Source organism: Pteronotus mesoamericanus, unplaced genomic scaffold (genome assembly GCF_021234165.1).
Source record: "Pteronotus mesoamericanus isolate MK-2021 breed Mesoamerican mustached bat unplaced genomic scaffold, CSHL_Meso_final scaffold_85, whole genome shotgun sequence".
NCBI classification, from domain to species: domain Eukaryota; kingdom Metazoa; phylum Chordata; class Mammalia; order Chiroptera; family Mormoopidae; genus Pteronotus; species Pteronotus mesoamericanus.
In genome coordinates this window covers 6017958-6034039 of record NW_026555329.1, presented here as the reverse complement: position 1 = coordinate 6034039, position 16082 = coordinate 6017958, and the positions used below count along the sequence as shown (strand labels likewise).

The 16082-nt window shown below is 43.0% G+C and overlaps 1 protein-coding gene across 2 annotated transcripts in view; it reads left to right on the top strand.

Annotated features, from left to right (window-relative positions):
- DNAH11 (dynein axonemal heavy chain 11) overlaps window positions 1-15235 on the top strand; it is a 251134-nt gene extending 235899 nt beyond the window's left edge. For both annotated transcript variants that reach the window (XM_054564603.1, XM_054564601.1), the window contains exons 75-82: window positions 440-631; window positions 3345-3464; window positions 7234-7476; window positions 9774-9956; window positions 10033-10148; window positions 13132-13244; window positions 13748-13888; window positions 14958-15235. In XM_054564603.1, the coding sequence (XP_054420578.1) occupies window positions 440-631; window positions 3345-3464; window positions 7234-7476; window positions 9774-9956; window positions 10033-10148; window positions 13132-13244; window positions 13748-13888; window positions 14958-15205 (1356 nt within the window). In that variant the 3' untranslated portion in view covers window positions 15206-15235. The remainder of the gene's footprint in view (window positions 1-439; window positions 632-3344; window positions 3465-7233; window positions 7477-9773; window positions 9957-10032; window positions 10149-13131; window positions 13245-13747; window positions 13889-14957) is intronic.
- The last annotated feature ends 847 nt before the right edge of the window (window positions 15236-16082 follow it).

Here is a 16082-nt window from a genome sequence, read left to right as displayed (position 1 = left end):
CATGTGCCCAGAGAATCTATATTGCTATGAAGCCAGGGGCAAATAGTATTTGGTATTAAACAATATTTGGCTACAATAACGAAACTCAGATGATGTCCTTTCGTTATAAAGCTTTTGCTAGGACAATTTTGCAGGGGGGGAAATGATGTCAAGCAGTATTACTACTGGTCGAAATGACTTGTCTCACTTTCTAGTGAACTTAGAAGCATTCAGAAGAATAACTAAAGCAAAATAAAAGTGTTCCTCTTAAATCAGCGACGGGCAAATGCCAAATGGAGTCTCCGATGGTGCTCTCACAAGATAGGCAGCCCTGCTGAAAACTGCGTGTTAGCTCTATTCTAAATCTCCCTCAAAGTCCCTTTCAGGATTATTGAAAGCTCAGACCCTTGCCCTCGGAAGCCATACAGATGGATAATGAAAAGTTTTTCTTTCTTCCCAGGATACACTTGAAATGTGCTCCAAGGAGCAGGAGTTTAAAAGCATCCTCTTTGCTCTGTGCTATTTCCATGCCTGTGTGGCTGGGAGACTGAGGTTCGGCCCCCAGGGCTGGAGTCGCAGCTATCCCTTCAGTCCCGGAGACCTGACCATCTGTGCCAACGTCCTCTACAACTACTTAGAGGCAAACCCTAATGTAAGTGCCAGTGGTCGGGTAACCTCTTCTGGGGAGTGGACTGAAGCTGTCAGTCTTTGGGCACTATCAACATGGACCATCATTTCTCTTTGGAAGCTATTATTGAAATGGCTGACACTCTATCTGCATCTTCTGCCCAGTGTGAAAATAAACCAGACCAAAGGTTTCCTCGCAGTGGACGCTCGAACTTCGTAAGATAGGTCAAACCAGTTCTACATCAGCAGCTTCGTGCAAAGAAAAAAAAAAAATGTCCTTCATTATGTTAACAAAAACAGTGGTTTACATGTGCATAGATGCCAGATTCATTAGGCAGGTAATGAAGCATTTGCACAAATGTAATTACATACAGCAATTCTGACAGTTCATAACACTGCATTAATAATCACTACAATTAGTCCTGATGATGGAAGCAATTTACAGCACGTCACAAGGATAAATAATGGTGCATTTCCTGCATATGTCATTATTATGTATTAAGGATGCCACCTTGTTGTGACTTTCTCAGTAATGTTCCCCTTGATTTGAAGGTAAAAGTAGATGAATGATTTTATTTCGTAGCTAAAATGTGTTTTACAGATGGGGACGGCAATGCTTCATCAAGAACATTTGTGTAAACTCTTACAAACCCAACAATTGGATTTCAAAAAGGAACCATTTGTAAGAATTTACTGGCGTAGTTCTCATAAGGGGGACTTTTCCCCATTAAGTTAAATTCGAGATGTATTTGTCAAAGCCAACCAGGTGTTGCACTCTCGGCCACACTCTCTATAAAGGGCCTTTAGAACAACTCATCCATTTTTCTGCATATAAGGGACTGTTTATGTTCTTTTGGTAACCATGGTTATAATTTTTGTTATCCAAGTTTCCTCAGACTTCAAATGTGACTTGACTGCCATCAGAATGTACTCGTATATACTTGGTACAGGACACGGGTGTGTCCTCCCAAGAAACACATTCTGAATAAGTGATGGTGTCCAAAATAAATGGCCTTAATATGGTATGTGATGATCAATATTCGATATCCATCATTTTTTTAAATCTATGAAATTAGAAAGTAAGTCTGCATACATACCTTGAGCATATTTTGACCCTTCTAAAAATAATATTTTCTGTTCACCTTAGCATATTTTGTTTTAAATGTTGTACATACAGTTTATTACTATAATAGTTCTCGGCAGAAAACAAAACGGACCACTTAAAACTTTTTTCCAAGTCCTTCATGACTGTCCTGTGAGGTTGACCCTCAGTTTGGTCCTATGTCAGCTGAATCTTGTACACGATGAGATAGAAATGAAGAGGAGAAAGAGAGGACTTGACGTGTGTGCTTCTCTCCAGCTCTCACATCCTTGGCAACACCAGGTGGCTGTTGGAATCATGTCGCTTCCGCCCCGGTGTTGTTCCAGATCAGTACAGCCTTAGGCGTTTAACACACTGGCTCGTCTCTCAGGTGTCTTGACCTGAATCATTGGCTACACATTACCAGCCAAGTTACAAGGACCCGTGAATTAAGTTAACACATGCCCTTTTCAAGACAGTATCTGTGAAGAAAAAAAACAGATCAGGATTTGGGAAAAGAGAATCAGTTATGAAAAAGGACAGATCCCCTAGCTGTTAGTCTTGAAGGAGGTACACATCAGATGGTAAGCTGTATAGCAGCCATAAATTAAATGTAATCAGAATAAGAATTAAAATTAGGAAGCCTTTGCTGATATCCATTTCAGCTGTATAGGAAGGTTGTCCGTGGGGTCGGTTGAGAGGAAGCGCAGGAGTGCAGTCTAGTCATTTCTCTTTTATTTTCTGTTCACATCAGACCAGCTTAAAAGAAAGACGTATTTGAGGTTCATTTATTCAAATTCACATAAACTTGGAGCAAGTACGGTGGACTAGTTGAAGCAATTTTACTTGTTCTGTCACATCATGCAACAAAGGAAGGCTATAATTAAGTTTTTACTTGAACTGTTGGGAGGCGGTATATTGCCCCCAAGGGTACAAAGGTTCCTGTCTAGAAAGGCTTCATCGCAAACTGGCATGTTTTGCAAACCCAGAGGAAGCCAAAGGGTAGCAAAGAGAGCCTTCAAACCCTGCTAAGCCAAATAAGAGGAGATGGAGTGATTTTTTGAATAAAACATGGTACAGTCATTAGTTAAAACTCTTAAACTGTTGGGTAGGCCAGTCAGACCATACAACAAGTCCTCAAATCACTCTGTGGCAAGCGGATTTATTTGCGTCAAGTTTTGGGAGTTGAAGGAATTCAAAATACACCCCCAATTCAAATTGTGTGGGTTTTCTTTTCCTGAATCAGACCGTGAAAACATTTCATTCCTCTAAGACCCTGGGAGCCAATTCCCTCTCATAATTTTTGGCTGAGATTTTGAACGTGTAAGCTTTCCCTGCATAACATGTTCTAGGACTAAGTTGGTGTGCTTTGAAATCTGCATAAGAAGCTTAGTGCTAGTGAGTTTTCACTGAATGTATTAACACACCAAAAATGATTGTCTCAAGGCTGTGCAGAAGCCTAGAACTTTCTAAACTTCCTTTACAAGGCCAATGCTCTGAGCCCTGGGCTATGGAGCTGAACCTCTTTTAAATGCTCCTGTTGGTGGGGGTTTGCGGGGGCGGGGGCTTGTGGAGAGGCACATGCCTCCCACCTGGTGAGCACTCTGCGGCAGATGCCCTGGGCCCAAAAGCGAACATTTGTGTGCCTTCCCCCCAGGTCCCGTGGGAAGACCTCCGGTATCTTTTTGGAGAGATCATGTATGGGGGCCACATCACAGATGACTGGGATCGCAGACTGTGTCGGATGTATTTAGAAGAATTCATTAATCCATCTCTGGTAAGGCATATTTAGAAATTCATTTCACTGGGGAGAAAATTCTGGTAAGAATTTTAAAAATTTCGTCGTATTCTTAAAATTATTAAGGATTCTTGGCTTTTTGTGAGTACCTTCTGGCCCACCTTCAAGGGAGTCGGAAATTTGTTAGAAATGCAAAGTCATGGGCCGCATCCCAGATGTACAGAATGAGAATCTGCATTTTGACAAGCCCGCCCAGGTGATTTCTACGCACATGGGAGTGTGCGCGGGCGAAGCCCTCTCACATACACTGACTCACTGGTCTTTGGAATAACCGTGTGATGTATGCAGGGCTGACCCTGTTACTGCGTTCTTGTAAGAGAGAGACATCAATTGGTTGCCTCCTGACCAAGGATTGAACCTGCAACCTAGGTATGTGCTCTGACTGGGAATGGAGCCTGCAAGCTTTGTTTTCTGTATGGGACAACGCTCCAACCAGCTTAGTCACCAGGGCAGGGCACTGTTACCCCACTGTACAGACAAAAAGACTGAGGCACCATGATTTGCCCCAGGTCACTCCGTTATCATGGGCAAGAGATCGAGCCAGAAGACAGGTGTGTTGATTTCAACTTGAGGACTCTGAAATTAGTAAAATCTATAGTTATTAGGGAATAACTAATAAATATAGTCTATACTATTCTCACTACAGGGTCAGAGGAGCCAGAGTCTTCTAAATTTTAATCCCTAACTTCTAACTAAATATGTGCTCAAGAAAAAATGTGGTGATTTGAGAACTCAGTTCTTCCTTCTGTGAGGAAGGACTTGCAGAGCACCCCTGCCCTGGAGCTGGGAGAAAAGGCACCCTCTGCCCATTGCTCATCTTCCCAGCCGTATTCTGTGTAGAACCAGCACCCATGTGGTTCACGCCCAGGGCTGTGATTTCCAGCAAAAGGACTCAGTCCTTGTTTTCCACAGTGAATTAGCCAAGTGGTGGCCACGCTTTTCTCATGCTCTTGCTCTCCCTCAGAGGGCAAGAGCCCTGGTTCATGGCCATAACATGGTTACTTCTTGGACACCCAGCCCCTACACCGTGTCATCTCTACTCCCAGTTGGACAGCCTCCTGTTCACAGTTTCCCTGAGGACATCATCTCATAAAACATGACATAGTTTTGGTCACCTTCCTCGAGTCCACTTTGAGAAGTAACGTAATTGTGTATTAGAAAACATAGTGTAGTGTGGTCTAATATAGAAAATTGGGACAGTTTACTTTTTTACTACTTTTAATAACATTAAACAATGCAGGGGAAAAATACTTTCCTGCCATGTGACCATTACTTAAGTGTTTCTTTTGAGTCTCCTGGTCTTGCCTGAGCTCTAAATGAGCAGAATTTCACAGGTCAGGCAGACACTTTCCCTTGAATACAATTGGAAGTCACTCCTCAGAAGAGGCCTGGGAGCAGGTTACCATGGAGACAGGGAAGCTAAACGGCAGCGGTGCCACGACCTTTAAAGAGGCTGATTTCTCCGAATGATGGCAGAGGTCAGGGGCAGAGTGAGAAGCTAGTATGAGCCTCATTCTAGTGACAAAGAGATTGAAACTCAGATAAGATGTCACTTGCAAGGCTACCAAACTGTTCAGGGATGGGAACTGAGCCAGGTCTGTCTGGCTATAAACCTTAAGCCTTTTCCTTTGAGTTTGCTGTATTCCTTTGCTTTGCTCATTGCCTAACATTCAAAAGGCACCCCTCACATGTTTGTAAAGACCGCCTAGTCGTCTTTCCAGAAAGCAAGGGCCATTTATTACCCAACCAGCATTGTAGGAGTATACACTCAAATGTCTAGTTCCCATCGCATTTTAATATTTTAAAATGCTTCCACTCTTTGGCTAGTTTCTTTGCTTGAAACCATTTTTAACTTTTTGTCTTCATTGAAGGTCAATTTAACTGTGTCTCTTAAAATTTTTTACAACTGTTTAGTGAACACTAACAGGGAAGACCCAAGTCCTTGTTTGTTGGAAATGAGGTTTGGTTTCAAATGTGTATTCCAACTTGTGGTTTTATCACTCATATTTTGTGCCCATATTTTTAGTTTGGCTAATGTGTCTATCATAGACTAATAATATTGGTCTAAGTGTCCTGCACAGTTTTGTTTTAGTCACCCTGAGTCAGGTGAAATTTAAATTTTGATAATTCTGATATCTAAATGTGAAAGACTAGAAAATGTGAATAAGTGACTAAAACAAACCATGGTAACTGCGGGTGAAGATAGTCCCTGTTGCCATGTTATTGGGTCAAGATTTCTCTTTCTGGCACTATGAAAGGCTAAACTTGAAAATCCTCGCAGGACAAAATAGAAATGCAGGTGCTGACTCGAATATTTAAAATGCCTATTGGAATTCACAGACAGCAACTGTACATGAGCTCTAAGGACGTAGGCTGTCTGGGAAATCTGGTATCGCAGGTTTGAGAAGGAAGGGACCAACTCATTACTCACAGGTGACGTGATTGCGTAGAAAGTTGCTTTCTTGACTAAGTTCCTTAAGGAGTAGGCTGTATGAATCTTTTAAACTTCCAGGGCTTGTGTGGGTTATAATGATCAGTACACATTATTAATAAGAATTGGTGGACATCCACCTTGTCTCCAGGCACCGGTGAGGTGATCAGATGACATAACTTAACCACGACAGAAACAAACCCCAATTTTGGGAAGTGATTTAGAAAATCTAGGCATAAAATAGCTACATTTTTTTAGGCTATAGCTTTTGTTTTTGTTTTTTTAAGTAGCATCCCCTTGTACATTTAAAAGTGCGTGAAGACAGAATTTACAGCAAGAGAGACTAGGAAAAAGAACACAGAGGTGTAATAGCTCCTGGGAACTAAAAGAGCAATCAAGAAAAAAAATCTGAGATCATACTAGAAAATATTAAGTGCTTGATTGAGTCTCTGTTTCTGGCTGGTCAGAAACTCAGACCCAGAAATGCCTTTGTTACATTTTGAAGAGCTGCATTCACTCTCTGCCTTGGTTAAGAACATTCCCCTGTGTGAAATATCTACCCTCTACCGCAGCCGTAATGAAGGGGATGGGCGTGGTAGCGCTGTATTACTCCAGCCTGTCATTCATTAGACAGCCCTGCACTGAGCACTGGTCTGTGCCAGCAACGGTCCCAGGGCCTATGGATCTTTAGGTGGGCAACTCGGACTTGGCTGAGTAAGCTCAAAGTCATGGGGACTGATTTGACTTAGTATATACTGCTCTATAAAATATTACTTCTACACCCATTTTTTTAATACGTGCACGTATAACTGCAAATTTATAAAATTTGTATGTAGCATGAGTTGAGGCAGTACTATGGAAAGCGTGTACACTGGGGAAGCTTAGGCCATGGAGTCACACTGGAATGAATTTGGAATTCAGATTAAAGTCAAACATCTGCCCGGGCAAGTTAACGCTGTCTCGATTTCTCTCTGCAAAATGGGGATGTTTGGGAGACTCAAGGACTTCAAGCATGTGACAGGGTGACCAATAAACAGGGTGGTTCAGCTCCTGTTCATTCCCCGTGTGTGCACGTACTACGCAAACTGCAGACCAAGTCTCCTTAGGGTCAGGCTTCAAGTGTGTCCCTGGGACTCCTCCCGGGGGTCAGCCTGGTGCCACACTCAGAGCAGAACGATCAATTACGAAAGGGTCGTGAAACATTTGCGAGAGCTTGCTACCTGCCAGGACTGCTTCTAAGCGTTCTCGATGTATTTAGGAAGCAAAGACTGCTGCCCACTTAGTTCGGAATAACCACTCTTCCCTTTGTGGCTGAAGGTTGAAGATGAACTTTTGCTGGCACCAGGTTTTGCAGCCCCACCGAATCTGGATTACTCAGGCTACCACCAGTACGTAGAGGAGATGCTGCCTCCGGAAAGCCCAGCACTATACGGCCTGCACCCAAACGCAGAGATAGAATTCCTGACGGCGACGTCCGACACTCTCTTCAGAACTTTGCTGGGGATGCAGCCCAGCAATGTGCTTGTCAGCGAGGAGCTGGGCCAGTCCACTGAAGACAAGGTACAGGGTCTTGCTTCACTATTGAGGTATAAAGTCTATACAGTGAAATGAACTAGTCTTAAGTGTACAACTCAGTGGATTTTTACCTTTGCATACACCCGTGTAACCACCCAGGTCAAACTACAGAATACCGTATTTTACCATGTATAATGCACACTTTTGGGGGAAAATAAGGATGAGCATTATACGTGGGTATAATAATGGGTATAATAATCCCATGTATAATGCACATAAAAACATGGATGTGCGTTATACACAGGAGTACATGATACATGGCAAAATATGGTATTTCCAGTACTCCATAAGGATACTCATGCCCTTTATTCGTTGATATACTCTTCCTCCTCCAGCCCAAAGGTAAACTTTCTGTCCTTACTCTATCATCACAGGTTAGCTTTGCCAGTGTTTGAACTTCAGATACTACAGACAGATAGTATGTACTCATTAATGTTTGGCTCCTTCCCTTCCATATTATGTTTGTGAGAGTCATCCATGTTGTGCATAGACCAGTGGTTGAGTACTCTGTTATATGAATATATACTTCCTTAACCTGTGGAGGATGGAAATTTGGGTTGTTCCTATTTTTTTCACCATTATGTACATCACAGCCATGAACATTCTTGTATAGTCTTTTGTCAATAGACAAAGGTAATTCCCAAAGGTATCCACTCATAATACTCATATTCAGAAAATGGAATTGCTGGACCTAAAGATATAATGTTAACACACTAACCATCAGATCTAATTATAGTAAGGTCCCAGGAACTTTCAATATTATTTCTTGAAATTTTTCAATTACTTCTTGAAGGTTGAGAAACTCATTTGTAATTTTCTTATTGACTGATTGATTTTTAGAGAGAGAGGGGAGGAGAGAGAGAAACATCAGTTTGTTGTTCCACTTATTTATGCATCCATTGGTTGCTTCTTGTATGTGTCCTGACTGGGGACTGATCCACAACCTTGAGTATCAGGACAATGCTCTAACCAACTGAGCTACCTGGCCAGGACCAAAACTTGTTTGTAATTTAGAAACTGTAGTATTTGTTGTAAGATGTTATATCCTATATACTAACATCTTCCCTATGTGAAATATTTTTTAAAAGAAGATTGACAGGTAAAAATACATCCATTTGAGAAAAAGCTATAGTTGTAAATAGAAACAGAGAGGTAGATGAGGTTTTCATCTAGTTTTTGGATTTCAGTCCTTCCAATAAGGAAGCTGATCATTAAACCAGAAAATGCAAAGCAAATGAGGTAAAGATGCCTCAGCACCCCAGATAGGCAAACAGATTGTAGCAACAACCATCTATCGGGTACTTTTGCAAGGCTCTGAGGAAAGCGCCCTGAGTAGTATCAAGATCTCTGTTTCAGAGATAAGCTTAAGTGACATCTCAAGGCCAAATAGCTAGAGAGGGCCAATGAAGGAGACCAAGTTCCAGCTGATTCCAAAAGCCATTCTTTCACCTAGCTTCTCCACTACACGGTTTCATACTCTCTGCCACTGTTGTAAATACGTTTAAGATTTCAGAACCTGACAATGTACCTGCCAGGGTGCTAAAGCAACTTGCAGACATGGCATCAGAACCACAGGCAGTAATCTGAGAAATCAGGGAAAGAAGGCAGGAGGCCTGAGGCTGAAGACAAGCGATACTACTCAGGCTTGGGTATTCATTGGTTTCCCACAGTTCAGGGAACAAATATGCACATTGGAGAACTACGAACACATCCATGTCTCCAATGTATAAATCTTCTGTCTTCAGGGCAGCATTAATACAAGATAGAGCCTTTCTTGTTGAAAATGTTGACCAAATTGCTCCCAAAATTTTAGGGTATGTCAGAGGGCAGCCTCACAGAATCACCAGAATTAGCTCAAGCTTAAAGAACACCTTTGGTTCAGGTGACTTTTCAAATGACTAAATTAACGCATTACAAAATGTAATGTATCTTCATGTTGGGGGTTCTACTTCGATTGTGTTTACATACAAGTGAAATATAGTTGATAACAGTTCTTCTGGCCCCTAAATGCTAACGGTAAATGAACCGCAAATGAATCGTAGCTCCATTGCCAGGATCTAAAGGGAGGAGGCTGCTTCGATGCAGAAGGTGGCCAATGTGGCCGGCGATGCCCCTCGGCCACCTCCTGGGATGAGGAGGTGTCCTTCATATGCATTAGCAAGATCTTTGGAAGTTGTATAATGCATTCCGGGACTTAAAAAAATATGTAGAAAAAATATATAGCCACTGTGACCAAAAATGAAATAAAAAGAAGCTAAATCTTTGTGTATTGATGATTTAAGGTTAAGAATATCTTGGATGACATTTTGGAGAAACTCCCAGAAGAGTTCAACATGGCAGATATCATGCAAAAAACCTCACACAGAAGCCCCTACGTTCTTGTTTGCTTCCAAGAATGTGAGAGGATGAATATTCTCCTTCGGGAAATCCGCGTGTCACTTCAGCAGTTAGACCTTGGTTTGAAGGTAAGTTGAAGAGGGGCTGGGGAAGCTTCCCCACATCCGAAGGTAGTCACTAGGTGGCCTTTTTTCTCCATGCAAGGGGGAGCTGACACCGTCTCTTGCTGTGGAAGCTCAGCAGTCCGCGTTGAGCTATGACACCGTTCCAGACACTTGGAGCAGACTGGCTTGCCCATCTACCTACGGCCTGGCCAAATGGTAAGCTGCCGCAGCCTGGCCCCCACTGGCCTTGCCTGCCTCGGTGCCAGTTCACCGTTCTGAATTATTGTTCAGCCTGTAAGAGCTATAAAAATTGTGCTTTGCGAATGCACTCGTTAAGTGTGCAAACTACCACTGGTTTCATTTCATGAAAGTTGCCTTAGTGGTGTTGCTTCAAAGGCAAAAAATCAATTAAAGGTCAGGGTCAGAGCAAGATTTCATTTCAGCACCTTACTTATGAGCTGTTCGGTCTTGGACAAAGCACCTGACCTAATTTCACATCTTATCATCTGAAAAATGTAGATGATAGAACCCCGTCCTTGAGTGATTGTGGCCATGGGAGGCAACTTGAATTTGCTTTCATATCATTATATACCTCATTTTCTTTCTTTTTGTCTAAATAAAACAATTTATTGGCTTGGATGACTGAAAAGCCCAAAGGTAGTTCCAGCTTCAGACTTTGCTTGACCCAGGTGCTTAGGTCTTCAGCGCTTGGCTGCTCTCTTCTCTCAACTCTGTTGCTCTCCACGTTGTCTATTTTTGTTTCAAATTCTCCAATTGCAGTTGACTTCGATATTGCATTAGTTTCAGGTGTACAGCAGAGTAGTTAGACATTGTTGTTTTTTGCATCTCAAACTGGCCTCCTCTGTTCTGGACCCCTTTTCTTTTTGTTAAGAGGGAACTATACCAGGCCTTTGTTGTATGTGGTGGGGAGTAAATGGTATTCTCTGTGTCTGCGTCTTCTTCACTGCACTCTCGCTCCTGATTAATAGTTTACCTGAACGTAGAATTCTAGAACACGATTATTTCCTCTCAGAATTTGAGTGTCATTATAGCGTCCTCTGACATTTATTAGAGCTGATGGGTCCCTTCTTAAATACACTTGTAATTTCTTCACAACTCATACAATCTCTCTAGGAAGTTAAGGTTTTTCTCTTTATCCTTGATGTCTTACAATTTTACTACTCTATTTAGTAGTGGACTTTTAAAAATGTACCGTTTGGTACTGTGTGATGTTATGAACTCGAATTCACCTTTTACTTCCACTCTGAAAAATTCTTATCCCTTATGTCTCCAAAATTTGCCTTCCCCTTTCTCTCCATTGTATTTACCTACCTGAACACTTGTATTTGCAATCTATCTGTCTAATGTATTCTGGTTGATTTTGTTAGTTCTGGGTGATCGCCATTGTATGTTCAGTTGTCTCTGGTCTAATGTTTCTCCTCTTATTTTAAAAATTTAATTGTCCCAAATCAATTTTCAGTTCCAAGTTATTTATATTGGGCGGGGGGGTGTTTGCAAGGAAGGTAGCTGACCTAGTTTTCTGTTTTTATGACTATTATTCTTTTTCATTCTCAGGAGTTAAAACATACTTCTTCAGAGTCTTTTTTTTTTTTTTCAGTAGTCTCTTATTTTTACTTCCTATCAACTTTCCCATTTGTTGGATGTGCTGGTAATTTTTCATGCCACATAATCAGTTCTTTACACTAGCATGTCAGTTAAGCTAGTTTAAAAAAAAAATAACCCATGCATTGCTGGAGGGTTTTGTAGGCATTGCCCTATTCTTGGATCAAATGCTGCTGTGGAGGAATCTGAAGCTGACATTTTTTTTTTCCTTTTATAAAAGGCTTCATGTTTTTCCCTGACTAGGGCATTCTTTATCTTCACAGTTTATAATAGGACATATCATAGTATTGAATATTCTGTTGCCAAGTTTTCTTGAAACGCAGTATGTCCTTGATTATACATATTCATATTCTTAATTTAGGAACTCCAATTTTCTAGAATTGTATTAGTAAATATATGCTGTTCCAACTTTCATCTTTCACTATTTCTTTTTGGCTTTTAAAAATTATTCTACCTTATGCGGCTTCGCTTTTTGCTTCCATTTCTATCAGTGTTTTTTTCCACTTCTGAGATCTTCCAACTTAATTTCCTTTTTCTTAACCCAATCAATTCATTATTTAAAAACTTGTTTGGCTGTAATAGTTATCTTCTGTGGCAACCTTTTGAGTGAGTCGTTTGCCATCCTTGCTTTCTGTGATACCTATCTTCAAGTCTGTTTGCCCTAAACCAGGGATCTGCAACGTGGGCAGGGCACAGCGCTGTGTTCTAAGTGGGCAAGAATTTCGCTTCTGGTGGCCCGTTTGAATGGGAACGTTCAGAGCCCTTCCTCCTCCACCTCCCCGTCTCAGGCCGCCCCTCCCCACAGGGCTGGTGTGCGGGGATGAGCCCTCCTCCGGCCCTGCTGCCTTTGCCGCTCTGATCCAAACCAGGTCCCAGAAAACTCCAGGGCTGGCCCGTGTGAACTGTTTGCTGGCTTTTTCGTTGGGCTGTCTTCTTCGTGCTCCGTGTCTCCAGTTTGTAATGTTCCTCCTTAAACCCACATTACAAGGTTTCACAGGTCTCCTAGTGTTACCAGAGCTCGTTTTTTCCCTTAGCCTCTGTGAGCCAGCTTCCTCATAGGTAAATTACAGGCATTTCCTACCTTTGCAGCTGAGATGCAAGGACCTGTATAAAAACAGCAGTTTCTTAAACCACAAGCATGCAGTGGATAAAGTAACTTGATAATTACTAATAACCTTTCCTGCTATCGGGTAAATGTTGCCACTTGGGAAGGCATCTATGGTCTAGTAACGACCACAGTAGCCTTCCCCTCCGTTCCCCAGACATACGTGGGTGGCCTTCCTTGTGTGTTCCCACGCACCCTGTTCTTAAGTACCTCCATGTTCTCTTTTGGCACCTGTGTATAGTCATCACATAGCGCTGGAAGGATCTAAATAGTTGAATAATGGAGACAAATTTTCCAGATTCCCCAGTGTTTGTCTCTGATGGTTCTAAGATACGAAATTCCTACCAGGAAAAAAACTAGCCCTTTAAAGGGACATTCTGCAAGTCATTAGGTAATGGCTTTACTAGTTATTGGGAAACTTCTATATTACTAAAAAAGCAAGCTTATTTCTTCCTACCTTCTATTAACCAGGTTTAATGACCTCCTCTTGCGATGCCGAGAACTGGAGACGTGGACCCAAGACCTTGCCCTTCCGGCTGTGGTGTGGCTTTCTGGCCTCTTCAACCCTCAGTCCTTCTTAACCGGTAAGGTCTGCTGCTCACAGAGCCACCCCCCCCCCGCCCAGCGGAAATCCTTCCAGCTGTGACTGCTCTCCCGGCCCTGCTCCCCAGGCCTCAGGCAGTAGCCAATACAGAAAAGGAGTGGGAGAGACAGGAAGTAACACTCTGGGCAGAAGAGCAAGGGAAGGAGGCCCAGGAGCAGCCCAGTGAGGGAAGCCATGGCCCAGGCTAGCAAACGTCTAGTTCTGGCCAAGGGGTGCACAGCCTCCCTCATGAGGGCTCTGCCCCGCCACGGCGCTGCTGCCCAGATGGGCATGGCCATTGCAGTAACAGCTTCTTTCTGAAAGCTGAGGTTGCTCTGAAGGCTTTGGCTTGCCAACCCTTGTTCTAACGCGGCCACGTGCGAATACCCGGGAGCCAAAACATCCTGCGGGACAGGAGCCCACCTCAGTTAGGCGCTCAGCTTGTTGGTGGCTCCCGGGAACCTTCCATGCAGTTTACTATTCCTGTCCCTTCTCCTCCCAAAGCAATCATGCAGACCATGGCTCGAAAAAATGCATGGCCACTGGATAAAATGTGCTTGACGGTTGATGTGACCAAAAAAGCCAAGGAAGAATACGGCCACCCGCCACGGGAAGGTGCTTATCTGCACGGACTCTTCATGGAAGGTGAGACACTCCACGGAGTACGTTATTCAATTAAGGGCTTCCTTACTCAGTTCAAGTATTTGCCCCGTTTTTATTCGCTCACGATCCACTCCCATGAGTGGTTCTTTACCTCACTTCCTCTTGCATTTAGATGAGGATCTGTGTCACGTGCACGCCAGAGGGAAAGGCATTTGGGGTGATGGCTCTCACTTAAATCTGTGTACACATCTGATGTTCAATACTGAGGGTCATTTAAAATCTACACTGAATTTATTTTGCTTGCAATTGGTTCAAAATCTACTTTTTTCACTGTTTTGTTGCAAGATTTCTCCAAGCCTTTAAGATGCCAATGCAGACTGTAAATATCTCAAGGGCACAGGACTGGGAGGAATATACAGTGTTTTCCAAATTCATTTGGCCCTGCATTTGTTTCCTCTTGGCCTGAAGAACACTTTCAGAAATTCTGCCCTAGTCCTTACCAAGACGTTTTGTTTGGGGCGGGGAGGACAGGGGCCAACCTTTTGTTGTCTCTGGGTTACACAGTCAATATATTGCGACACATAAAACTTTTTTTTTGTGATTAAGTAAATCTACGATTTTGTGTTGGGCTGCCGGCAGCCTGCACACCAGAGGTGGGACACCCCTGCTCTAGACCAAGTGCCGCAAGTTCAAGTGTTTGAAGACCTGTCAGGTGGTGTCGATGAGGTACATGAAACTGGACTAAGATAAGGTGCGGTGGGGTGAGAATGTGGTGCATTAGATTTCTTATACTCTCTATAAGCATTCAAATGCACTTTTTTTTTTAAGGCAGAGCAAACTAGTTAGTTTAGTGGGTCTGGATTGTTACGGAATCTGTTTACTTTTTTTAAAGAGTGTAGGTGTTAAAGACGGGAGCAACAGTCTGCCTGCTGCGTGTGCGTTGCACCTGAATAGCAGGCATCTTGCCCTCCCTCTCATACCTCAAAGGCCAGATCCGCAAGGAAGCCACTGACAAGCAGTAACGTGACAAAACTGGAACGTTTATTGCCTACAACAATTACCAGGTCTGTCCCCACATGCCCCACCACTGCCACCCTCGTGTTTTCTCCAGGTGCGAGATGGGACGTCCAGTCAGGAACCATTGCTGAAGCCCGCCTCAAGGAGCTGACGTCGGCGATGCCCGTCATCTTTGCGAGAGCCGTCCCCGCGGACAGACAGGACACCAAGCACACCTATGCGTGCCCTGTGTACAGGATCAAAACGAGGGGCCCCAACTACATCTGGACCTTCAGGTTGAGGAGCCAAGAGAAGACGGCCAAATGGGTCCTGGCAGGCGTGGCTCTGCTGCTGGAAGCGTAGAGGACCCTCGTGCTGGGATGCGTAGCCCCCCACCGGACCACGGTGAGGGTTTTCACTGGGTCACTGCGTCGCCCTCCTGCACGTTAATTTGTTCTACTGACAGGCATAAAACATTCCAGTTTCTGTAACTTTTAAGTAACTGTGCATTAATTTTCTGTACATTTTTTTTTTTAACACCATTCCTTAAAAAGTGGAGAAGGGGAAGAGAAAGAAGCAACCGTAGAAAGAAATACTGGAAAACTAGCCAGAACGTAGTCATTTTTTAGCTTCCCCCAGTACCCATCCCCCAACACACACAGTTATCTCCCACATTTTTATCAAGGTTTCACTGAAAATACCACCTCAAAAACAATGAGGTTGGAAGTCTCCTGGTCAGTTAGTGGGCTTTTAGTTCTAGTAAGATATTAAACAAAATCTTTTTAAATTAAAAATTAGCTCTTATATTCTCTTAAAACATAGACGCGACTGGCCCCAGGCACTCCTGAAAGAAGAGGCAGACGCTCCGAGGCCTCCAGTGTCGGTAACGTGACAGTCCACTTTTTGTTCAAGTTTTAATAAAAAATAAAACTCTGGTACACTCAAGATCAGTGGTTAATTGCACTTTGTAATTTAGGGGAACATCCGTCAATATAAATTTCCAATCATGCAGAGCAGGTTCAAACTACGTGGTTTGCACTAAGGTAAAGCAAAGAGGGCTGTAACCCCTGTAAAAACTTGGCCTGGAGTTACTGTTTGGGAAGTGAAAGAGCCAGGCAACATCAATTAAATGGTGTCAAAGGCAAGAGCTACTTATGCAGTGTTTCCTCTGGAACTTACCTGAACTTTAACTGTGCTTTTTAGTCACCTGCACACTTAACAATTCAAACAGTCCTGTGTA